The sequence below is a fragment of the Stegastes partitus genome, unplaced genomic scaffold (assembly GCF_000690725.1).
Source record: "Stegastes partitus isolate 25-593 unplaced genomic scaffold, Stegastes_partitus-1.0.2 Scaffold387, whole genome shotgun sequence".
Classification (NCBI taxonomy): domain Eukaryota; kingdom Metazoa; phylum Chordata; class Actinopteri; family Pomacentridae; genus Stegastes; species Stegastes partitus.
Genome location: NW_007578118.1, coordinates 376,851 through 403,799, shown reverse-complemented (window position 1 = coordinate 403,799; position 26,949 = coordinate 376,851). Strand labels below are relative to the sequence as shown.

At 44.6% G+C, this 26,949-nt stretch overlaps 1 protein-coding gene across 4 annotated transcripts in view; it reads right to left on the bottom strand.

Annotated features, from left to right (window-relative positions):
• Positions 1–9,958, bottom strand: part of nrxn1a (neurexin 1a) — a 54,059-nt gene extending 44,101 nt beyond the window's left edge. For 2 of the 4 annotated variants that reach the window (XM_008285121.1, XM_008285122.1), the window contains exons 1-2: positions 9,226–9,958; positions 2,814–2,843 (exon numbers count right to left, since the gene is read on the bottom strand). In XM_008285121.1, the coding sequence (XP_008283343.1) occupies positions 2,814–2,843; positions 9,226–9,958 (763 nt within the window). Of the gene's footprint in view, positions 1–2,813; positions 2,844–3,583; positions 3,602–9,225 lie in introns of all 4 variants that reach the window. The other 2 variants (XM_008285123.1, XM_008285124.1) reach the window with 2 other exon arrangements.
• Between the last annotated feature and the right edge of the window lie 16,991 nt (positions 9,959–26,949).

Sequence of the window (26,949 nt, the reverse complement as noted above, 5' to 3'; positions counted from 1 at the left end):
GGACCAACCCGCCTCAAAAACTAGAAGGACGTCACAAACGAGCGCAGCTACCAATTACGTCCAAGAGCCACTCCTCGGTCCCATTCAGAATCTACAATCGCTCATTCACCCAGGACCCTTCACGGCCGGAGAAAAGGGCAAAATCTGCTACTTGGTTTTAAGCACATTTTCCATCCAGATTATTGCTGCTCAATACTTTTCAAGAAAAAAAGAAAAAAATCCATTTCCCCTCTTCCTTTGGCTGCTCGATACTTATGAAAATCCAATTTGGCTCCCTCTTTTCTTTCTTCCCTCCACAATTCGTGCATTTTCACCCACTCAAAGTGATTAGTGATCTGTGGGTATCATTTCCAGGGAGAATGATAACTGTGTTTTATGGAGGAGGGGAAAGGTCCAGAGCTCCCCATCAGGGCTGATGTCCCTTTGGAGAATGACTGGGCTGGGAGGGCAGACAGGAGCACCGCTGTCCCTTTGCAGATACAGCCAGTTGCTCTACATCACAGGAGAGAAGACGACTCACTTTATCTCTCCCTCGCTTCCTCTTTCCCTCTCTGCTCGCTCTATCATTCATTCCTTTAGCTTTTCTCACACAGCCACAGTCTCCTTTTCTCAATTTCTCCAGCCCACACACACACACACACACACACTCGCACACACACACACACTATATATCTTTCTAAGACACCCCTCCCCACACCCAATCCGCCCCCTCAAAGAAACTCATTTCAGCTTTGCAGGCTCCTCAAAAAGCCTCTTTACGCTGAGCTAACCTAAGCTAGGCTTCGTCTGCACCATTTGACAGCCTTTACATCTCAGTATGCACAGCGCAAACACACTCACACAAACACACACACACACAGCTTTTTCATGTGTACAGTTTCTGAAAGAGACTTCAAAAGGTTTTTTTTAAATAAAAGGAACAGTTACTTTCAGCCTATCGCAATCCAAACATCCGTAATAGCGAGGGCATCCACTATACACAAATACACTGAATACATTGTGTAATAATGCTGGAAAACATATGTTAATACATGTCGGCCCTTAAGTAGGTGATTTAAAATGCCGAGCACAAGCCAGATGAAGCAATTAAATTTTCACTGCCACCTGGATGATTCACGGCAGACATTTTGAGGCACAAACTTCAGCTATAGGAGTTTATTTAGAAATCAAAAGATAGCACAAGCGCTCGGATGGAAACGCACTCGTCATAATGGAGGTGTCTCACATGATAGATGGCGGGGAGACATCATTTGTGCTCTCTTCAAGATATTTCTATACACCAGCCTGGATGAACATTTCATTAAATCGCACATTTCGCCCCCAAAAAAAAAAAAAAAAAAAAAAACGGCGGCGGCTCTGTCACAATGGGAGACAGCCGTCATCATGTCTTCTCTCATCCAATCAAAGAGCACAATAGACGCAGATCAGCCTGTCACGGTCAGGCCCGTCTTCATGTGGGCCAATCAGTGTATTCATCAGCGTCATGCAGAGCCGACCGATTGAGCAGCACCTACCTTCGGATTTTCAAAAGCACGGTAGGCCGGAGCTTCTATTCATTCGCACGCATGCATGCACGCTTTGAGTATGAGCACGCTCGCACACGCATGCATCAACAGCTTACCTTGCCCGAAAAGAAAAATTTCCAATTTAACCGCAAATAAGAATTGGAAGCTCAAGAAGTCTGTACATACAAGAGCCTGTCGATAGCTTCAAAACCATCCAGAACAGCCCATTAGCCATACACATTAAGAAATAAATAAATCAAGGGGAGGGGGGGAGTACCTCTGAGCTTTCCTAAAATCACAGAGGGTGGTGTCCCAAACAGTGAGAAAGAGGGCAGGAACAAAGAAGGAGAAAGAGGGCAAGAAGAGAGAGAGGTGGCAGTGTGAAGTTTGGTCATCACAGTATTTAAAAAGCAGGACCAGCGGTCGTTGTTTTTGGGCAGTTTTCAAAAACACTGGACAACTTGAAGGGGGGGTTGAGGTATAACAGCATTGCTTTCATATACCGCAGGAACATCTTTTCAGCATCACGTATATGAGCCCATGTGAGCACCAGCAACGGCAGAGCAAAGACATGCTGGAAGCCGATGAGAAAAAGCCATGGAGGAGTGTGGATGAGCGTTCCCTGTGAAAACTGCCACAGTCCTCGAGTCAAACCCTGATGTGAAAAGCACACGTCTCTATACATCGTGCACAGACTCGCGCTCGGCACTCGCGTCTCGCCCAATCAAGCTCTTACATACAGATGAGAGAAAAATGAAATGGGGTGGAAAAGTAAAGACCAAATCAAACCATCCATGGTGTCAGTCGGTCAGTCGGCCCTTAGCTCCATCTCCATGACCTGGAGCCCCGCCAAGTTTAACCCAGCCAAGCGCCGTCAAGCAGCAGCCATCTACACCCTCCCACACTAGCAGTCTTGATTACTGTATATATATATATATATACATACATATGCATCCCAGCAGAAGTTGCTCTCAGGTTCATCACTATCTTAAAAACAAAAATCAACCTACAATGATCTTTGAAGCCATATTTCATATTCATTTGCCCGTTTTCCATTTTAGTTTTAAATTAACACTGCAACTTGAAACCAAATGGGACTTTTTAACATCCCAGTTACAGGAAAAAACTGACCTTAGTTCAGTGCCTAGAGAGACAACTTCGCTCCGCGCCAGGTGGTGATGAGGTGGGTGGATGGGTGGGTGGGGGGAGAGGGATACAAGGAGTTTTGAGTGTGGGGGGGGGAGTGAGGAGGTAAGGGATGATGGTAGAGCAGAGGACAACAGGAAGTGAGGTAAGAGGAGGCCATACCTTGGTCGCCAATCATCAGGTGTGCCAGACCTTAAAGGAAGACAAGAGCACAGTCAGCACAGCAAAGGATCATGGGGCGTGAAGTGTAAGTGTTGTGCGCGTGTATGTGCTTTTTTTTGTGATACAGGAGTTTGTGACATGCTGGTGAAGGCTAAACGTTATCTGTGTGTTGTTCTGTGCGAGTCATCTACAAAATGTCTAAAGGAAAATAGTTTCGGAGACACTTACTTATCCTAGGCACCGATCCTACGCACATACAGGTACGCACACAGACGTTTGCACACAGCCACGAACTAGGTCGTATACAGTATCGTACTTGCGTGTCTACGTCTTTGTAACCTTGAGGCAAGAGTCACTTCAGATGACTGCACATGGGATGTAGTACTTACCAGATGTCAGCGGCCAACCCCTACATACCCACACAGACCAACATATATTTATGCTGACTACCTTGCACCCTGGCTACCTGGCGCTACGCTATTTCCACAACAGAAGTGAGTAACAAAGACCAGAGAGAAGAATGTAAAGGACAAGACTGGCATGGGAAATATGTAAAAAAAAAAAAAAAAGGAGGAGGAGAGGAGTGATAAGAATAAGAAAACGATAGAGATAAAGGATGTGTACATAAGAATTAATTCAAGAACAAGAAGGAGAAGGAATCCAATAACGTAGAAAAAGAGATGTTTGAAGAGCAAAGGAGAGAAAATTAAATACAGACAGACAGGTAGATAGATAGATAGGTAGGTAGGTAGATAGATAGTACAACCTACCTGGAGTGTAGCTGTGCTCTGGAAAGGTGTAGCGGCCGGGTGAGGAGAGAGAGAGACAGACATTCATTAACATGCATGCTTAGCCCTTGGGTTACCATGGCTACTTACTGTACATGCACACCCGTCCGGGGTTACCGTGGTAACACACATGCAAAAAAAGTCCACGCAAAACGTTACACAATGGGTACCATGCTGCACCGGTAGCCAAAAAAAAAGGTTTGTCCTACACATATATGCACGCAGCCGCATTAAAGAAATGCACAATCTCTCTCTACGACTCCACGCGTGTACAGCTACACAAAACCTAAGCGCGCAAACAAACACAAACCCACCCGCACTAGTAGGTACAGAGGGTGGAGGGGGAGGGGGGGTGTTGGCGTAAATATACATTCCTACCTGTAGTTTTGGATTCAAGAGCCGTTTTACCCCAGAACTTACCTTGTAGCTGCTTTCTCTCCCCAGAGCCCCCCGACAGATAGCATGCAACACACACACACACACACACACACACACACTCACAACCAACCGCACAATCTCTCCAACACTCTCTCCATCTTCCACACACACACACACACTAACGTTGACTATGGCAGTAATAATGATGTGAAATAGCAGGGAGAACATGTAGGGATGGATTAGCAGTGCAGGAAGACGAGGGGCATGCATGGTTCAATACTGGGACAGAGTGCATGTCTGTGTGTGTCAGTATGAACATGTGTGAGTGTTTGTAGGTGTGTGTGTGTGTGTGTGTTTTGAGTTGCGTGCTCTTCTGAGTGTTTCCTTGCCTCTGCCCTTGTGCTAGTAGCATGGCAGAAACAGGTGGAGCCATTAGCATGCTAACAGCGATTTGCCCTCAAGGACAATGCAAGCCAGGCCGGGCCTAACAAGCCAGGTTCACTCTGCCTTCACTGGAGGGCAAAATGGCTCAGACACTAATTACATTTATGCATCGCCCTGCTCAAACTGTCTTCACTTACTACATCTGTATTCTGAATATCTCAAATGATTATGTTTCTCCAAAACTGACATGTTGATGCGCTTTGGAACGAAACCCTCATAAATCGCTGCTTCCTTAACGCTGGCATTAAATATCTAATATACTGCAGTCTTTCAGGAGGAAGAAAAAAAAAACTGTCTACAGTAAATAACAACAATATATTGCTTTGCAAATATTTCTAAGCCTGTCACAAATCTGCAAAAATATGAGCAGGAATAAAAGTGGATCATTAGGGAGCCTTGAAGATATTGTGTAATTGTAAACGTGTAAGGAAACTAGCACTGCCACTGCCAAATTGCTTATTTCTGGCTTCAAACGCAGTCCTAAGGATCCATTTTTTCCTCTAGCAGAGCATATTCATTCTGTATTAAAGATTCATAACTGAATTTTTTTTTCTAATTTTCAGAGGGGTATAATTTTATCTCAAAGCTTTATTGTGCAGCTTCTGTGAGGTTGCTGGGTTCAAAATAACACAATAATTTCAAGGTACCATACAAGAGATAAACCTTTACACCCGGCACTGCCTGCCTCCTTACAAAACAACTACACAGCCCGGACTCATATTCCTGCAAATAATGATCATCCAGATTTCCAAAGAGACAACTGCGGCTTCACAATCAACATTTTACATAACCTTAGATGTTACTCACAGTTTTGCTTTAGTCAAAGAGGGATTTTGACCTGCGCTTTTAGTCCCTGCACCGTTTGCCATCCACTTTATTTCCCTCAAAATCAACCTTTGAATTTTCTTCTCCAGAGTGCATCAGTGCACCTGAAATGAGATTTCTTTCGGCGTACTACAAGACGGTAACAGTTACTCACTGGTACTGATACTGATGCATGGATATTAGCTCAGCTTGCAGATCCTGTGGTCAGAGATATCCCACTGAGCCGGCATCATGTCAGACGAAAATGAACAACAGTGCATTGGGCCGGCTTTAGAAAAAAAAAAAAAAAAAAGACTTCAAACCGCAAAACAGCGCTCCAAAAAATTTAAACCATCCACAGAAAAACACATCATCTGCTCAGTTCTCCTCTCAGACCTCTGTGTATCTCTGAACTCTTTACAGAGAATGAGCAACATGAATCACAGAGGCCCGAGAGAACAACCAAGCATTGGAAATGCTCTAAAGATGCTGCCGCACTCTGTTGTCCAAGGTTTATGTTTTTGTTAAGTGGCTCTGAAAAGCTATCAGTTCAGTGGAATAACTCAGTCCCTTGAATCTCAGTTACTCACTATCACTCACTATCAGTGAGTAACTCAAGGAGAGACATGAATTAACCTTTTCAAACCGGTGGTTAGGCTTCTCTTATTTTCCACCATTATCTAACCATCATAGTCTAAACCCTGCAGAAACATCTGGCCACACTCCAAAATGTGAACCTGAGGAACTAAGAAGACCGTAGTGAAATACTAGTCTGAAACAACATGCCTATACCGATACTCAAAAAAGGAGCTAGGACGTAACCCAAATATTTCTATTTCCATTTCACAGCAAAATTGAATCCAAGAACAACACCATGTTACCTTTTATCTAAAGCTATTGTTTCACTTGAGAAGAGACTATATTTTATTTAAATAATCCTGTATGATTTCACACAATTTACCTCAACCAAATATAGCACTGCTCCACGCCGCGCACATCCATCCAAGCACAGCTCTTAAACTGAAACCATTTTATCAGACTACAATTACTAACCCCGGCCACCACTGCCAACAGGAAAAATTACTGGAGCACGTGTTTTCCACAACACTTGGCTTCACTCAAGATAGAAATGTGAGTCCATCGCTAGGAATATCCCTTTAAAAGGCATATAAGTAGCCCCTTGTTGAGTGACAAGTGCCGGTGCAGAGCAGGTATGGTATCTTATGAGAGCCTTTATGTAAAATGTCTGCACCTCCTATTTAGCCTGTAGAGCTACACTGCTGTTGAGAACCTCGGTGGTGATGTGACTAATGGTGGTGCTGGAGGTGCCTGCGCACAGACTGAATGTGTTTCTCCATGTGTTTTTATGTTTGTGATGCATGTGTTTGTGCAGGTATGTGTGTGTGTCACTGCTGTCTGTGTCTCCCACCGTGCCCTAACCAGCAGCAAAACAAGCAGACTGGATTAGACTGGCTTGGATCACACGTAATTCTCAATGCAGCACAGAGTTTCTGCAGAGAGCTAATCATAGCTTCACCTGTCACTTCCTCAACGTAAAGACACCCCACATGCAGCAGCGAGCACCAGCACTGCAAATAATGACTTTTTGTGTTATCGATCAATCTGCCATTTATGCCCTAAAAAAAAAAGTGAGAGATGCCTGTGACTGTTTTACCAGAGCACAAGGCGAGCTCTTCAAATTGCTGTTTTGTCTGACCAACAGTGCAAAAGATATTCAATTTACAGTGGCACAAATAAGCAAAAAAAAAAAAGCAGCAAATCCTTTCATTTGAGAAGCCAAAACACGGGAATGTTTGGAGTTCTTGCTTTACAAGCAGCTTTAATGTATGGTTGATGCAACTATTTAAAAGATGAATTAATGTGCAAACGAGCTACATAATTAAATGTTTTGTCTATAAATTGTCAATACATAAAGAAAAATCCCCAAGGTGAGATCTTCACATAGCTTGTTTTGCTCAATCATCAGTCCAAAGCTCAAGGATATTCAGTTTACTATCGTACATATCAAAGAAAAGCGTCACACTGAGAAGCTTAAAACAGCAATTATGAAACGATTATTAAGATATTATAATAAAATAGTTGTTGATTAGTTCTTCGTCAAACAACTAATCGATTAATTGACTAATTGCTGCAGCTCTATTCAAATTGTTAGCTCTCTCTCAATGGACTAATTATTTCAGCACTGGCGAGCATAATGCACCAGCTGCAAAACCTTCCTCACGTTCTTTGGGTCAATTAAAACCAGTGGCTCTTATTGCTGCCTTAATGCCTTCTATATTAAACGTACATACACGCACACGCACCACCACAAACATGTAAATACAGACGAGATGCCTGAAGTCGCTGGGCGCCAAGAAAGAGCTGCAGGTTGCAAAAAAAAAAAAAAAAGTGTGGGAGGGGGAGGCTGGAGCTGAGGAGTGGGGGCTGGGAGGAAGGAGAGGAAGAGCGAGGAGGAAGAAGAAGAAGAAGAAGAAGAAGAAACACTCCTGGCGTGAGGTCTCCCTATTAGTCCTGTCTCCATGGCAACCCAGGCCATCCCACTGTCCACTAAATGCTAGGGTGTGATGTGGTGGGTGGCTAAAGGGATGTGTGATTCTGACAGCGGTGCCGGGCGGGGTGTAAGGTCAGTCTGGTGACAAACAGCGGCCACGCAGCGAGGCCACTCGGCCGCTTTTGGCAGATGCATTTGTGTCATTAAAAAAAAAAAATAAAAAAATCAATCGCCGCCGGGGTGAAGCTGAAAGGTATCTTTGGTGGAAAACAAAAACAACATACAGTAGTTTAGAGAGCTATTGATTAAGAATGCAGATTTGCTCTAAATGAACTGAAGCAAATCTGACGACACACACACAACTTAGCGGAGGAAAATTAAAGCATTTGCAGTATTGGCCATAACAAGGTAGCTGGGTTCATTAGGCAGCTGTTTCGGTTTTGTAATGGCCGTCATTACGCTGCCCTGTATATTGGCACTTGTATTGACCAAAGGCTTGTTTGGCAGTATTAAGGGAGGGTGTTCTTGTAGAGTTTGAATATTAAATCATCTGTGAAACCATATTTTTCTTTTGCCTCTTCCAATAACATACTTACCACTGTTTATAGTCACACTTCATCATATTTATAAAGTACTACTGACAGGGCACTATTTCTTTCTTTTTTCTTTTTTCCTATAATGCACAACGCCACTGACACAAAAACACATCCAATACACACACAAACTGAGCATCTTAACAGGCTGCAAGCTGTTCAAATTAATGGCAGGTGATAGATTGTGCACACATCATTTCAGCACCCTGTGCATGGTACCACTGAAGGCCATCTAGAATCAATGCAAATCCATTAACACAGGCAGCCAGGTGTCAGCCATGTAACAACCACTGATTTCCAGCCTCCTAGCCCAGTTCCAATTAAAGTCTCTCAACACGAGCCAACAACCACATCCATAGTGGATCTATATGGTTCATTGTGTTTTGCCAAATACACCAACTGAGCCCCTCAGAGCTTGCCAGCCAGGTAAGGCTTTTCGTCGAGTTTCAGGAATTTGTTTCAGATCTTCAGACTCTCAAGATTCACAGTCTCAGTGCAGCACAGAACAGCTGTTCTCAAGCTCTCAGCTCCAGCTTCACTAAACTGACTGCTCTTCTTGGGAGGGGGGGCTTAGCTCTGGGTTCTGGAGGTACATACTAAACTGGGAGTCATTGGCAGGCATAAGAAATCAATATCCAACATAATCAGTATGCATGTCTTGCACTGTTTGTGAAGGCTGCCGGTCCATACGCACCAATTGAAGGTATTTGTGAAGGTGTGAATGAAAAATAGATGCCTCCATTGAAGGTTCTTGTGTTTGGAATTGGAGGTGTAAATTTGGATATGTGCATCCGCAGGAATAAATGGATGTGCATGTGTGTACTGAAGTGTGTGTGTGTGTGTATGTAGAGGATGAGATGTATATGATGGGTCAGCATGGTTTTGGGCCTTACCTTCGCTGCAGTCATTGCCTTGGTAACCGGTGTCGGAGCAGTCGCAGACGGCCTGGTCGTTGACCACGCTGCACACCCCTCCGTTCTGGCACTGGTGGTCTGGCCCACAGCCAGCTGTTACTGTGACGCCCTCTGATCCGTCCAGCGTCACCAGTGAGCCGTTGATGCTCACCGCCGTGATCCAGCCACGGAAAGCGGGGTGTTCCCGCACCGAAGGAGAGGTGAGGCGCAAGGGCGAGGAGTGTAGATCTGGCGTCACCCCACCCATGAAGGTGTGACTGAATACTGTCATGTCTCTTCTCTTACTCTTCACTTCCGCCCATCCCTCCAATCGTCCGTCCACCTCCAACGAGGTGTTCCTCCAGTCCCGCTTGACACGCACTGCGTGCCATCGCCCGTCACTCACCGCTACACCTGACTGCAGCTCAGCCGGCTCAGCACAGAAGATGGAGAAGCGCAGGCGGAGGTGGCCGTGGAGAAGCAGCAGCTCCAGGAAGTCACAGAATCCCTCGTCATCCAGGTAGAGCAGCAGGCCCTCCTGGCTGTGAGTCCGCAGGCTGAAGCTCAGCACACTCTCGCAGCAAGCGTTCCACACCGGAAACCGCCCCCACTGGCTGGAAACACCTCCAAACTCCAGGACCTCCCCTTGGGCCTGGCCCCCTACGCTGCACAGGCACAGCCCCAGGAAGAGCAGAGGGGCTGCTGCCCAAACACAAACCGCCATTACACTCATACACACACTCGCTCTCACACTCACACACACACTGGAGGAGATAGAGGCTAGAGCTGGGGTGTTCCCTCCAGCCTACAGCTCATGGTGACAACTGTAGGGCACTTTTGTGGAACACTTTCTAGGTGTCTCAGGTGCACCCTGCTTCTTGGTAGCTCTCTTTCTATACAGGTCCACTGGGGGAGGGGGTCAAACAGCAGCTCCCTGCGTCCTCTCAGCACGTCTGGGACATCTTCTTCCTCCTCGGCCTGGTGTGTGTGTCTTCTCTGAGATGCTCAGTGTCTTCTCTCCATTCAGTCTCTCATTCTTCACTTCTGACATATGAGATTCCAGGTGTGTGTACTTGTATGTGTGTGAGTGTTAGATATGTGACGAATAGGATGTGAACTCCATCTTTGTGCCCTAGATAGGGCCTTATCCCCCATGCAGGCAACTCCCCACGGAGCACGAATATGTGTGTGTGTGGCTCACACACTGGTAATGGAGAGAAATGACACCGTCATAGCAGTATTTTCTCCCCCTCCTCCCTGTCTTAGTAGGGCAAGACTTAAAGTGTGTGTGGGCAAATATGTGGGTGTGTGTGTGTGAGTGTGTGTGTATGTGTGTGTGTGTGCGAGTGAGGTATGTGTGTCTCTCACTGCCGCGTCATCACTCTCTCCAGCGACCTACAGAGAGAACAGAGACGGCACAATCAACCAGGGTCACACACACACACACATACACACATATAAACACGCACACACACACACACACACACCTCTAGCAACTCAAATTACTCTCTCTCGTGCATTTTGTGCACACACAGACATCACATTGTCACATTATTACAATTAACAGGCCCAAATTATGACTCTCTGTAAACATGCTAAACATCCAGATTACATTTTTTTTTTAACTTCCACACATCCCACACAACACATACAGTATGGGAACGCGCACACACACACACACACATAGAGACATACACAAACAGCACCACCTCAGTAGAGCTCCCATCATGCCGCAGGAGATTTTTTTTTTTTTTTTATAAAGGGGGGCAATACCTGCGACCGCCTTAACGTCATAAAGCATATTTTAAACCCCTCTGACACTTCTCAGGGAGACACTTCCATCAACGACTTTTCTGTTTCTGTTTCTTGAAAGGAACGAGCACCGCCACCGTTAAAGGATCCCGTTAAGCTCCATCACAAAGAGCGGGAGCAGCACCGTGCGCTTCTCTCCTTCTCCTTCTTCTTCTTCTTCCTCTGCTGCTGCTGCTGCTGCTGCTGCGGTGGATGACTCAAACCGCCTCGCTTTATCGAATTAACGGCTCCGAGAGCTCGTTTTCTAGCAGTTGAACACATTCGGCACACTTGGCTGCCAACGAACACGCACAATAACACACACACACGTTCAGTTTCTACTATTTTTTTTTTTTAAACGAGGCGACATCACAATTATTGATAGACGGGGTGAATGAATGCGGTTGAAATATCGATTCTCGATTTGCGGCCATACCTCCTCTCCATTTTTTTTTTCTTCTCCTCCTCTCATAGGCACCCGCTACACCGGAGGAAGGAGGAAGGAGGGAGGAGGGGGGGTTGTTGGTTCAGTCTCATCACCTGAGCCGTTAATTACTTTATCTAAAGCGCTTTTTAAGTGACATTTACACCTGTAACGGTGATGTCACCGCCTCATTTCGGTAAATTAACAGAAAAAAAATCGGTTATTTCTCCCTCGAGCGCGTAATATTAATACAAAGCTTGAGGATGAGGGGGGGTTGGAAGAAAAAAAAAAAAAAACACCAAAAAAACCCGACCTACCTCACGCGCATCCTGTGGTTCCGTGGCAACAGTGCCGCGCGCGCGACTCATCGATTCGTCTTCCCATTTGAGGAGAAAAGCTGGGATCCGCGAGACAGGCAAGGGGGAGAGCAGCCGCGCGCCTGGTGGCAGATAGAGCCGGTGTACCGGACCGGGAACGAAACTATCAGAGGCTCGAGGCGACAAGGTGCTACTGCTCTCCGCCTCGCGCGCTCTCTCTCTCTCTCTCTTTCTCTCTCTCTCGCTCTCTCTCACTCTCAGTCTGTCTCGACGTCTCTCTCCCTCCTCGCGCGCTCTCTCTCTCCTGAGGAGGAAAAGGTGCAGTCTGATGCTCTCCGCGAGACTCGGCAGAGGGAGCGTCACGTGGTCGCGAGAGAGAGAGCGAGCGAGTGTGTGTGTGTGTGTTTGTGAATGTCTGTGTGTGTGTGTGTGTGTGTGTGTGTGTGTGTTTGAGCTCGAGAGGATGGGCGGGGCCGCGCGCTTGCTGCAGCACCTTGGACAGCGCGCACTCACCGCCCCGCACGAAAAACACAGAAAAAGACTATTTACCGGAACGGACGGTAGAAAATAAGAAAAAAAAAAAAAGAAAAAGAAAAGGCGAGAACCAACCCCGGGGTAGTAGATCCGAGTGATTCAGTCCGAGAGTGACAGTGACGGTGGCCTTTGGTTCTCTCCTCTCTGCAGGAGGGAGTGTATGAAAGACGGCGTTTCCGTGAACTGTGAGATAGAGAGAGGGAGAGAGAGATAGAAAGAAAGGGGGGGAAGTGAGGAGGAAACAGACAGTCTCAATTTACAAATCTCTCTCAGTCTGTTTCTCTTTGTGTCCTCACGCAGAGAACACACACAGAGTCTGAAATACACAAAGGTGTAAGGACACACTGCTGCATATGGACCAGAGAGGCTCCTTATTCCAGTTGAGAGGAATCCTAATTTTGCACAGTTTAGGGAAAGGCCCTTAAACACACCTAATCTGCCAACAGTGCCCAACCTGACTAATCCACAGCCAGCTTCCAGTCAGAATTACTCATAATTTGTGTGTAGTGTGCAGCGTATGTGGTCAGGTATGCAGGTGTACACACCTTTTAAGATTCTTGTGATTTTCTTCAGGGGGTAGGATGATCACACGTGGAAGTCATGTTGAGATGTCCCAATGTATGCCACGGCCGGTTTTCAAAACCTCGTCCTAGAAAAGTGGCCACTGCTTTAGCGGGAAATTGATTTTTCTTTTTCTTTTTTTTACGGCAATCACATATGAATGTAATGCCGAGGCGTCCAACTGTGAGCAAGGCCTCATTCTCAACACAAATCTGCAGCCAGTTTCCAAAACCTTGTGGAAAGGCTTCCAAGAACACAGGCCAGCTGTTATAGGAACTAGTTTTGAAATTAAATGTTCAGGTGTAATGTAGTGCTTGAGTGTCCACATACATTTGGCAACAGGGTGCGGGATCCTATGCTGAGGATGATTTAAGTGTGGTGTATGCAGCGTATGCGGTCAGGTATGCAGGTGTATCTGCTTTTTGAGATTCCTGCGACGTGCATGTTCTCCAGGCGGCACGACATTCACATATGGATGTAACGTGGAGGTGTGCCAGGCCTCACTCCCAACACAAATCCACAGTCAGCTTCCAAAACCCTGTCGAAAGCCTTTGCAGAGTAGCAGCAGATTAACAGTTTTGAAATGAAATGTTCCGGTTGTGGTGTAGCGTTTGAGTCCCAGCGTACGTTTGGCAACAGCGTACAAGATTCTACGCAGAGGATTACTCGTGATTTGTGTGTGTCTGTCGTCAGGTGTGCAGGTGTATCCACTTTTTTTTTGTATTCTCACGAGGTGCGTGTTCCTCATGCACTATGGGAATCGCATATGGATTTAATGTTGAGGCGTCCGTCTGCGAGCTAGGCCTCGTTCTCAACACAAATCCGCCGCCAGTTTGCAAAACCTTGTGGAAAGCCTTCCTAGATCAGCAGCAGATTAATTGTGTTAAATTGAAATGTTCAAGCAATCGCATGAGGGTGTGGTGTTTGAGTGTTTACACGCATCTGGCAACGGCGCACGGATCGTATACTGAGAACGTGATTTGTGTCTGCAGCCTAAGTGGTCGAGTTTGCAGGTTTATCTGCTGTTTTATGGGTTCTTGTGTAGGTGCGTGTTCTTCAGGTGCTACGACAATCACATATGGATGTGAGCAACAGAAACGCACAGCTATTTTCCTAAATGTATGTGTTGTAGAAAGCATTTGTAGATCAGCAGATTTGAAATAAAATGCTCAGATAAGGTGGCGTTCGAGTCCCCACGTACATTTGGCAACAATAAATGAGGTCGTTGTATTGTCTTTAGGCGGTGCAACAATATCATACGGATGTTACACCACAGCCAGCATTCAAAACCTTGTGGCAAGCCTGCTTGGAATAACAGCAGATGAATATTTTTGAAATGAGACGTTTAGGTCTGGGTGCAGTGTTTGAGCGTCTGCATACATTTGGCCACAGTGTGTAAGATCCTATACTTGGGGTTAACTCGTGATTTGTGTGCAGCTCATGCGGTCAGGTATGCAGGTGTATCAGCATTTTAAGATTCTTGTGAGGCGCGTGTTCTTTAGGCAGCACGACGATCCCATGTGGATGCAATTTTGAGGTGTCTGGCTGCGCGCTAGGCCTCGCTCCCAACACAAATCCACAGTCGGTTTCCAAAACCTTGCAGAAAGCAAAAGCAATAGCAGTAGTGTACAGGATCCTATAATGAGAACGACTCATGATTTGTGCATGTAGCGTGTAGTACGTGCAGTCAGGTGTATTCACTTTTTGGATTCCTGTGTATGTTTTTCAGACTGTATGAAAACCACATATTTAATGTCCGCATACTTTGGACACTCACTGAAAATTAATTCTAAATGCATGGGTGCAAGATTAAAAAATCAATTAAAAAACAATATTCTAACTTACTGGTTTAGATCAAGTTGCAAACCTTATTTTGATGCCACATAATAATGTTGGTCCCTGCCTTCACCCTCAGTCAGCTGGGATAGGCTCCAGCCCCCTGCGACCCTAGTGAGGATTAAGCGGTGTATAGATAATGGATGGATGGATAATAATGTTGGTAATTGCACCAACTTAACACTGTGTCTAATTTGAGCACAAATTTACATGTTAGTTGGTTTTAAACAAATTAAATTGACTTGATTTTTGCTCAGGATTTCGAGTCCCCTTGTCTGTCTTAACATGCCTGGACAGTTTTAGATGGTTAAGACTGGTGATTAAGAAATATAGAGGAAAATCAAATTCCCCTACCTCAGCATGGTTTGTTGGTTAAACATATTTTCATTAGAAGTTGTCACAGCAAACGATTCTCTCTTCGATTTGAGTCAGAACGTTATTTTTTAGAGTGTGCGTAGTGTATTTACATTCATGCTAGATGTAGCTTGTCACTTCTGAAATAAAAGTAAACACAACCCCATGTAAGCTCATCAGCAAGCACACATGCAGATACACACATGGCTTTTTTCCCCTCCGCCTGTCCCAGGGAGGGACTCCAGCTGTGTCGAGCCCAGCTCAGAGGTGCCCTCCCTGGGCTCCCTGTGCCAGCTGCTGCTGCTGCTGCTACTGCTCTTTTTCCTCCCCTCTCTCTTCCTCGCTGGATCTGTATATGTCTGTCTCTGACTTGCCAGCACATCTGCTTCGCTCCTTTCGCTCTGCTTTACTACTGCTTTATCATACCAATAACTTCACCGGGTGCTGAAGCTGAAGGATGAGGAGTTGTAGAGCTGGGAAATTGGCAACTGAAGGCTGGGGCGTCCTGTTAAAAGAACAGCCCTGACCTCATTGGTGATGCCGATTCAAGATGCACTCCAAAGAAATAATGAACGGAGCTCTTACGCAGATATACAGGAGTTGACTGCACACATTCTGTCTTCCCTGTGTTTGCACTGTGGTTGTCATCTTTAGCTGCGTCTGTTTGCAGAGGATTGCAGTCTGTTTGCTGCTATGAGATATTTGCCTATGCACATGTTTACTCCGACAAGGCAGATGACTGTTAGAGAGGCAGATTTACAGTATGCCTGAGCCGCCGTATATCAGCATGACCACACAGCTGGAACATGAAGGCGCAAATTGATTTGAGCTGCAGATATTACAGCAAAAGGGGTCGAGCGCGGAAACCAGCGCCGGGCTAAAGATGGGAGGTCTGAACATGCAGTTGTGCACATGTTTTTGTGTGTGTTCTTATGTGTGTGACAGGAGAAGAGGAGAGAACGAGACAGGGAGGAGGAGGAGGAGGAGGAGGAGTTACTATGGAAACTATCTCAACATCAGCACCTGGTTTCCCATTGGACTGACCACCACCACCACTCCACCACAACTCGCTCTACTCCTCCTTCCTCTCCTCCTCCTCCTCCTCCCCTCCTCTCTCTCCCACCCTCCCCTCCATCCCGGTGCCGGGCTGACCTTTTGGACCAAATGGCATTATCAAATAATAACATTCTTCCATGGCTCCCCGGTGCAATGAAAAACACCAGAGAAGAGTTCTGGTAGAAACACATTTTTAGTGTAAGGGAAGCATGCAGTAACAAAAGGTAAAAACACAAACGCAGCAACTGCTTTGATAACATTAAAGTTAATATGAAATTAAGTAGTGATCAAATAATTAACTTTTAATATGATGAGATGTTCGTCATATTGAAAGACGTTCACGACAAATCAACTTGTCTCGAGGATTTTTAAGAAACGTACGTCAGAACGAAGCCACTCGAATCGAAACTAACTGATTAACTTACATGCTGACTTGAGATTTCCCTTCTATGGAAACTTTTTCAGCACGGATGTCCTAAAAAAAATATATAGTTCCGTTTTTTTAAAAAATCCATCCCGCTAAAGCTAAATTAAAGCCCAGTGATAGATACCTTTTGTGGCCATTGTGGGGGCATTATGTTTGCTTGACAAAATCGCAGCGGAGGATATAATTATCTGCGGTAATTCCCAAAGATTGAGCAGTGAACTTCAGGTAACTTTTGTGTCTCGTAATGAAAGTCCTTTGTAGCCGATTAAGATAAAAATGAGCAAAATGGTCAGACATAATGGAGGCTCGATTCAGCATGCTGCAGAGCAGGTTATCTGTTTCTACAAGAGCCATCAAGGCGTGATGTGATGCATCATCAGTCTGTAAGAGGCACAGGGAAATGCATTATACCATGAGCATTTTAAATTGCTGCGACTCTATCAGCCAACATTAAGCGTGACAGATATGGGCCGCCTCTGATTGCATTAGTCCTTATTGAATGATGAGGTGGAGGAGCGCCATTCTGTACATTCCTCCGACTACGTTTTCTCTTCCTCTGCCTCTTCTCACTTCCCCTCTCCCTTCCTTCCTCTGACAGGCTGACAGCAGGCAGTGACCCCTGACTCTTTGCCTACTCAGCAGAGAGAAGGTCACTGTATATGTGTGTGCCCGGGTGTGTATACATATTTTCTTTATATATGTGTGCGTGTGTGCAGGGGGGCGCTTGTGCACGGGTAATATGTGTCTGAACTGCCAGCAGAGAGAATATACAGCCAAAAATAAAAACTCATCTGTCAGCATCCACTGTGCGTGTGTGTGTGTGTGTGTGCACCCATATTTTGTGCTTGCATTTATGTCAGTTTGTGCTACTGTGTTTGGAGTGGAGCTACCTAGTTTGTGCTGTGAATGGTGACAAATAGCACGTAGGGAAATATCAGGTTTTTAATGGCGATGCGATATAAACAGTGAGGTTGTGTGCACGCATGAGACTTTCCGTGTCATTTAAAACACTTCCTTGCACGGTGGTGAGCGAATGTGATTATAAGGTATAATTTTATGAGTCACACCGACACCCCTGCTGTCATAAGGAGAGGTGGATCTCCGTGTAAGTACAAATGCGTATCTGTGCATGCGCATAAGTGAGTTAGTGTGTGTATGTGTGAGTGTGTTTGACAGGCAACCACCCTTTTCTAAATGAGATTAAATGGGAGGTTTGTCTCTAATCGTGTTGTAATGAGTTTCTGTGTAGCTCATACATTTACTAATTCCACTTGCCAATAGTGCAAACAGCCACGTGTGTGCATGAGTGTATATGTGTGTGTGTGTCGGTGTGTGAGGCAGGAGAGGTCACCTCCCTGCAATCTTACTCTCATTTATAACAATAGCGCTGACCTGTCCTCATCAAAGGATTGCAATTTCTAAACACAAATAACATTAGCTCATGTACACAAGCATGCACACATGGACGCCCACGCTCGTGCACGGCCACGCACACACACACGCGGGCGCAAAGAGCGAATGTGCAGTCCATCTGTGTATGGATCTGTGTGTCATTAGAACTCTCAGCAGGCATTAGCATTGATCATCTGACCAGCAGATGGAGAGTGACCGACAAGGACCAAACAAAGCCCGTCCGATTCTGTGTGTGTGTGTGTGTGTGTGTGAGTGTGTGTGAGCGTGCAGGAGTGGCCGAAGAGGTTGAATGAGAGGAGGGGAGCTGGTTGAGTGTGAGGGTGGGCTTGCTTACATGTGTGGCCAAATGGGAAAAAAAAAAACAAGATCCATAGTTCATTAGCCCGCCGTGCCGGTGATTTACGCCTGTGTGTGTGGACATGTGCAGAGCTTCGTGTGTGTCTGCGAGCATCAAAATGACCATAAATCTTGACCTGTGAGCCGCTACCGGTCGTCATGGTGATGTAGCTCCTCTCTGCCCACGGCACTCGATGCCCTACAGTTAAGGGTCAAGGGTCGGAGCAGTTTTGTGCAGCCGACCGGACTTTCGGAGTGGATAATGAACAGGGAAACCAGTAACAAGGAACACATGGTCACCTTTTACCTCTGACCCTTTACCTTTTACATCGTGGCCTCCCAAATGTCGTACTAGCTGCGCGGCGCACACAGGGAGCACTGCAACGCCCTGATACCTGGAGCTACATGCACCTCACAGAGCGAGGCAGGTAATCAAATGAAGTGCAGACTACACACACACACACACACACACACATAAATAATGAGTAACTAATGGGAGATTTCATGACCAAAAGTATGCAGACACCCAAGAATTACATATGATGGGACATTTTAACAGCAGAAATGAAGCAGGTGTAGATAAAAAATTAAATTTTGGCTGCTTCAATTTGTTGATACCGGTTTACTGTCACACTTCCACGACTTACTGGGACACCTAAATGGAATGCAGCCACCTTCAATATTGTGAGTAACACTGTTTCCAGCGTTATTCTTGAACATCTCATTCCAGAAATTATTTTTTTTTTTTTGCATTATTTTCCTCGCAGCCTCCGGTCTGCTGGGAAAGGCTGTGCACAAGAAATTTGGAACTTGGTTGCAGGGATTTCCTCCCATTCAGCCACAAGGGGGTTGTTGATGTTGAGTGCAGATGCTGGGTAATAAGGTCTGCCTCACAGTCAGCGTTCCAGTTCCTCCCCCAAAGGTGTTGGAGGAGGAGGCTGAGGTCAAGGCTCTGTGCGGGCCAGTCGGGGCCTTGGAGAAACTTTCACCACCGAGCTGGAAGGACACGATTGTCTCATAGTTGAAGACGATTGCGAACGTTACCATTACCCTTAATGAAAAACCGCCCCAGACCAGAAGCACATGGAATTTGGTTTGTATCGATCACACGCACGGAGCGCCCATTTGTGAGTCTGCAGGTGCAAGTGTGAACGCTCAGGCCACGGCGGAGAGGGGTAGCATGAATTAGGAAGTGTGAGCAGGGAGAGGTGGGTTACTATGACAACAGGGGAGAATGTTCCAGGTGACAGTGAGATCGTTGAGATGCTAATTGTCCATTTTCAATCCTCCATAAAGTTTAACAGCCACTCTGCCTCCACATGTTATTCTAACTCAGTCACAGAGTATACCTCTGGGATGTACAGCTATTCCTTCCTCTCTCACTCCCTCCCTTCCTCTTTTTTCATTTATAATGACACCCCATCCTCCCTTCACACCCCTTCATTACCTCCCCTTTCCTCCCGCCGTGACGGGCAGAGAGAGAGAGAGAGAGAGAGAGAGAGAGAGAGTGGGGGGAGACGATGTAAATATCATAGACGATCTGGAGCATATGTGTGCATCTCTCATGAGGCCAACCAACACCTGATCATCAGACTCTCTTCCATCCATCTCTCTTTCGCTCTCGTTTCATTCGCCTCGTCCTTGCTCTCCTCCCCTCTCCTCATTTCCTCCTGTCCAAATTCATCTCCCTCCAAGTTCCCTTCTCCATTCTCCCCTCCACCACCACCATCTTCCTCACGCTCCCCCCTCTTCTCCTGCTGTTTATCTCTACCACCGCTCCCTCCCAGTGCACTGCGTTTAACCACTTTGTTCCCCTTTAAGATAAAGATAATTAAATCAGCAGCTAAATGAGAGAGACTGTGCTGCTGGCGTCACCATGGTAGCACTTTGATGTTCTATTTCAGCGCGATAGTATCAACATCAACTCATCAGTCCCAAACTACTGTTGCACAAGCTCACACACAATCACACGCATATGCACGATTCATGCATTCACACCCCACGTTCCACTTGCTACCTCCCACCTCCTCCTCCCACTCTTACTGTACGCACAAAGACAGATTTGACACGCTAAGCTCCACTGTCTTAGGTCTTATTTCTTGTCATCCAGCCACAGCATTCTTTACTGTTGATCTCACCCACTTCTCTCCCTTCTTCCCTTCCTTCTCCAGACCTCTCCATCTCTCTCATTTCTAATCTTATGCCGCTCTCTCTCTCTCTCTCTCTCTCTCTCTCTCCCCCGCCTCCTTCCTCCCGATCAGCAGGTTGCTAGGCAACTGTGCTCCATTGATCTAAGGGAGCAGGATGACAAGCTCCCATAACTGTCATGAAAACTCACACACAGGCACACACATGAATACACACATAGTTATTGGAGATGTCTAGTAGCACCTTTTAGAATGAAGGCGTCCGCTTATCTGATAAGGACAAGGAACGGGAGGAGAGAAGGAGGAGGGACAGAGTGATACAAATGACAGAAGAGGAAGAAGAGGAGGAGGAGGAGGAGGAGGAGGAGGTGGAGAGAATGGCTCTTTATGTTGCTAACCTACTCATACCCTCCCTTCACTGTTTCCATTCTCATTCCCTATTTCTTCTCGCAGCTTTTTTCCCGTGTAACCCTTGCCTTCCCTGGAAAACAATTACCTTCCCTGGTGGCCTGGCTAAATTTCCAATCTGACCCATCACACAGTCACGGCCACCTCATCATCGCAAGCTACAAACTGGCTCCATTCCATTTGTGCCTCCACTTCAGCCCTTATTACTCGCGCTGTCACAGTAAAATGAAACAAAGGGGAAGACGGCAGAGTACGAAAAAGCCAGGCAGCATCGGCGTGCGGAGAAAGAATGCGGCGTAAAAGGGGTGAATTTTCATTAGCACGTAATGCAAAAGTCAGTGTGTGTCTAAATATTTTAGGCAGTGTCAGGTTGAAGGCATGCCGGGAAGACTTTTGCAGCAAGAAAGATTGCTGAGGACTTCCAAACATTTCCTTGAATTTTATATTTGGGAGCGTTTTATTGAATTATATAAAGTTGCTGAAAGGAATAGTTTTAATTTAGGAAACATGCCTTTTCATTTTCCTCCTGTCTGGCAACTGGATAATAAGATAGCACTGTTATTTATAAAAATAAATGTGAAATATGAAGTGAGCAAAAATGATTTATCTATTTCCCTGCAAAGCATTTTTGTTTTTTATCTGTAGGAGACAAACAAACAAAAGTGTGACGTGCTATTTTAAACCTTTTTTTTAAACCTTTTGCCACAATCTTGCCTAATTCTAATTTAAACCAATCAGCTACACTGCAAATAATCTGGGACTTGCCAAGATTTAAAATCGTATTTTTAGACACGATAGATAATTTGACTTGTTTTAAATGTTATTTACTCATTTTCAGTCCTTGATTTTTCAGTACAATCTTAAATTGAGCATTAAAAATCTTATCTCAAGATTTCTTATCAAGTAAAATCTACTTGCTGCATGGACTGATAACTTCACTAGTTTTAAGTCATTTTCTTCTCAGATTTAGTGTTTTTGTCTTATATTTGGACTACCCCCTTTTTTTTTACAGTGTACTGCTTCAAATACAACACACTGAATAACTCCTCCACGATGGTAAACTTTTGCTTCGAGCCGTATAGTTTTCTAGAAATTGTTAGAGAGCATTGAGATTATCAGGACATTCAATACGTTGCAAGCTATAGAACCACATTTAGTTAACGTAGTGAAAAGGAAAATGTATCACGTTGGCCCATCAATATAGTGATTTCATTGCTTCTTATAAAAGAACATAAAGCACAAAAAAAAAAAAATCTTCACCTGAAAAGTACACACACACACAATCCCAAAGACTCAAGGACATTTCTCAAGTCGAACACATTTGTATTGAATGTATAGCGCTAACACGCGTCTTGGGAACATGCAGTGTGATTTTCTACCCCTCCCTTCTGCACTTTAGCAAAGTCAAGTTCCCGAGGCCGTAGCGTGCTTTGTGCTATTGTAGTCGGCGGCGCACTGACGCACAGTTTTCTGGTGTTTTTCAAATAAAATGACAAAAAAAAAGTTTCTGCATATCTTCCATAACAACATACAGATGGCTGAGAAACACGAGAGAAGAAGTATTGATGATATTAACACTTTTCAGACCCAAACAAAAGGATTTGAGGTGCTGACTGCACGAGTTTTTATCTTGGAACTACAAACATGGCTGTCAGCCTTGTTATACATTATAGTAAAGACGAAGGACTTTTGGAGCCGCTATGTACTATACATACATAACATACAGTACTGAGCCCTTGAATGCAGCATACTCGTCAATGTGTCCTAAAGTCTGAACGCACCATGAAAGAAAATTTGAATGAGGCTCTCGGCGAGGCTCAGGCGGAGAGAGAAGAATGGTTCATTGAGATAATGACCTTGAGATGCATCAGTGAAAACACTAAAAGCAGTTTCTAAGGATGAAAAAGACTGCTGCTATGAAATGAAATCAAGTCAGACGTAAATACGCTTTACAGACTATCATTGAAGCGTTTTAAGACATTCAGCTCAGCGAGGCCAAGGTGAAAAGTAAAGCTGTTGTAAGACGTGAATGTAAATGGTTTAGTTTGCCGCACATGGATTGAATAAAATAAGTCACCAGAATTATCAGGATCCATCCTTTGGGGAGTAAAAATATAAGCTCTTCAACAGATCGTTTAACTGTTGAATGGACACAAAACCCAAAATATGACTAAGCTTTGGGACAGAATTAAAGAATATATGGTCTAAAAAGGATATTCTGGTCATTAGCGGATGAAGTGAACATCGGAGGAAAATATCAACAATGAAAGAGCAGCGCAATGGATGTTCTTTGAGGGGAAAGAAACACTTTTAATTAAACATTGAGGGAGAGGCTTTGAAGAAGGCAAAAAAAAAGGACAAATCTCCTATTCAATCTACTTGCTAATGATTTCATTTGCAAATGATTTCATGTGCCGTAATGAATCATTTAATTCAGAGAAGGCAGTATAGATTTTCTGGTTAGCAGAGAAAATTTAATAAATGACTTATTCGATTCCGAGCTTTGAAATAGTTCCATCGTTTAAAGGTACCGCGGATGACAATATTTAGAGCGAAAAGAGAAAATGTTTCTTTCCTGCGATTACCAGCTGTGAGTCTGTCAAGTGTCCAGAGCAAAATGTTCTGTCTCCAGCCAGAGTGACAGACTCCCTTTCATCATATCAAGCCAGCCCCTCTTCACCTGCCAAGCTCAACATATTCATTGACAGCACAATTTTTCTTCGTCCGCTTCACACTGTCGTACGCTTCTAAAATCAACACATAGTTAGGATCAGAAAAGGAATAAAATGAAAAGAGAGAGAGAGAGAAAAAAACTTTCATGAATGCTGAGTTTCTTACACCTCTTCATCTCGGCTCTCCTCCCCCACTCCAGTTCTTTCTCTGACTTCAGTACAGACTCCAGCAGCTTTATGCTGGCTCTTCTCCAGCAATTATCTGGTTGGTTCCACTCTGACGCAACTCAGACTCCACTCATCTTCTTCTTCGTCATCAGCTCCTGCTTCCTCGGTAAATGCGAGACTCCCTCTCTGACATCAACTCCCACTCATCTCCAGAATGGGCATCCGCTCTATCTTTGCTCAAATTTTTCACTGGCGCTGACTAAATCTCATCTCCACATCTCCTCTGTGGCTCTTCAGCCAGATTGACACCAACACCGGCTCCGCTCTGATATGGTTATAACTCCACTTTGGCCCTGACTCCATGCCAGCTGTCCACCAGCTCTGGCATTGACTCATGTCTGCTCTTAAACCTCAAACCCAGGCCTGTACTCGGTCCAATCCAAAATCTTGCCAGCACAGTGTTGACTTTTCTACTCAAATTCTGCCTGAGTAGTTGATGCAGCCTTTTCCAGGCCCAGCAGTGCTGCTCTAAAGATGGCAATACTGGCCTGCCACTCATTCAGTCCTCTCAAATAGCTCAACAGCTATGACAAGGGTGGAGGTTTTTTTTCCAAACATAATGGCTTCGAGACGATAAATCCAAATGATGAAGTGTCATTAAATTTGAAATTTGGTGCAAATATCCATGGAGGATGAATCCCGTTGAGTTTGTTGATGTATACTGACCTTAATGCCATCAGCAGGTTGAAGTTTTTATTATTACACTGCATGGACTGACATGGACTGTTACATTCATGGTCAGCACTGATCAGCCACAGCTCCTAAAACTGCTTTTGCATGGGTGGTATTTGGTGTTCTGGCAGTGGGATGTTCAGCCTTTGGGTCCTTGTAAATGGTTTGCATCATTATTTTAATGTTAGCTATGAAGCAAACCTTAGCCTTAGTACTTTACAATGACTTTCTGATTCACGCATTTACACACAATCACACAGCATTGCACTGCTTTCACTGTCTTGGAGGGGTCGGGGATCGAACCGCCAACCTTACAGTTAGTGGTAGTAGACAATCGGACTGGTATCTGGGGAGTATGGAGGCCGGATCAATGCCTTGGGCTCTTGATTGTGTTCCTCGAGTCATTGCTAAGGAGTTTTTGCAGGTTTGCAGGGTGAATTATTCTGCTGGAGGTTGCTGCTGCCACGAGGAGGGTTGTGCTTGGTCTGTAATGAAGTTTAGGTCGGTGGTACATGTCACAGTAGCATCCATATGAGTTTCACTGTAACGCTGTGGCCTACCAGTGGTTCCTGTGTTGTCGCTGTGAATGTGAAGTCCTCTGGTTTGAGTGGCATCACCATCGTTTGTGGTTCTGAAAGATATTTCTCAAAAACTACCAAACAGAAGGCTGTTCCATTTGGAGCTGGCTGACATTTATGTTCTCCAGAGGATAAACTGGCAAACCCTCACTTTCAGTCTAGCACTATCATCAGGTCAAAATTTCAACTGAATTATGACTAAATACCTTTTAAAGCACTGCTGATCCCATCAGCTTGAGCTGTGCTGTGTTTAATGTTGATTACCAAATGGTAGCATGCTTACTTAGCTTTTAGCTTAGCACATTGCTACGCATAAATAAATGTTTACAGAGCAGCTATCAGGGAAATAGACACTTGTTCTACTGAAGGTTAAGCCTGAATAGTTTACAACAACCTCATTCAGGGTCCTTTTTTTAAAAATCTATACCAACCTTGCTTGAGGATCAGTCTAAATAGTGTAGCTTTAACTTGCTATAATGCTCACTGAGTGTGTGTGTGTGTGTGTGTGTGTGTGAGTGACTCCTCGTTTTAGAGCAGAGAACTTTTGAATGGTTGTGGGTTTTTTTCTATTTAAAACATAACATCTGAGTCATTCACACTCTAACTTGAGCAGAAAGACTCACTGGGTTACTAATGGCAAAGTTGTACCGACACAGATCCATATCATAACGTCGACTTCTGCTCTGCAGTTTATAATTACTTTTTAAAAATGAATACATTTACATTTTTCACATCCCACGCATCCCACGGGTCACTACAAATTGTTCTTTGGAGTCTGCCACATAGTGCACCGTTCCCAAGATGGAGTTAATTTTAAACTGGGCAATCTGGCTGCCTAAAAAAAACCAAAGCGAGTCCCTTCTGATCAGACTCCTATAACACTTCATGGTTCTCGCTTAAACATGCTGATAAAGTTATAGCTTTGGGGAGAGCAGAGCTCAAGGAAGCTTTAGAGTATTAGTTTCCATTGCAACGACTGGACTTAAGCCTTATTTATACCAATTTTGGGAGAAAATATCTCAAATCCCTTCAGCAACGTCAGTCCCATGTGTGGAATGTGCATCTGTGGAGCTGCTCATCACATGCAGGATAAATAAAAATACAAGTTTTTTTTTGTTAAGGTTACAATGACCCAAATTTAGGAATTTAATTTATCTAAAATAAAAAAATTAAAGGAAGAAAAAGTGTTTAACTGCTCTGCTGTTTGATATCAGGCAGGGGGAGAAAAAATCACAAAAAACTTGTGGTTGATTATTATAAAACAAATTAATATCAGCAATTAAACAAGTTAGGCATATAAAAACCAATTTTAAGAGCATGAATAAATTATTAATAATTGTTCTGTTCTAGTTGTGCAAACAAGCACATTAGGAAAAGTCCACATCACCTCTGCTCGGAAGAAAAATCTGCATTTCTATCAAAACGAGCCTTCTTGAGACTGTTGTTGCTGCAGCAGAAACTTCAGCTTTACATAAATTGTGAATGTACATGTGTTAGCAGAAGCTTCTGTCGTCACATGGACTTGAAATGTTCTGGCTTTTGTTCCCGATAAGACAAAAAGGAGAACACAGCGTTCATCATCTACGCAACTTATCATTTCCATTCTTATATCTACTGTGACTGAAAACAGTGGAAGAATATCAGTCAATGTGAACATGATTCTCTAATTCTATTATTCTAATTAGTCAATGCTTCTGCAAGTCCAACATTTTTTTTTTTTAACAAATTAAGTTTTTTTTTCAGTCTCAGTGTAAAAAAAAAGAGTCAAAATAGATAATATTGACTTGGTAATAATGACTTTCTTATCTCGCAGTCCTTCATATTATCACTAATAGTTGTTCTACCCAGAATAGATTCACGTTCTCCGGCGAGTAGAACAGCGCTGATAGATGTGGCTGCATTCGCCGAGCTCGCACGTGAGAGAAACCTCAGGAGTCATATGAGCAGTTCAGGATCAAACAGTCTCAGGC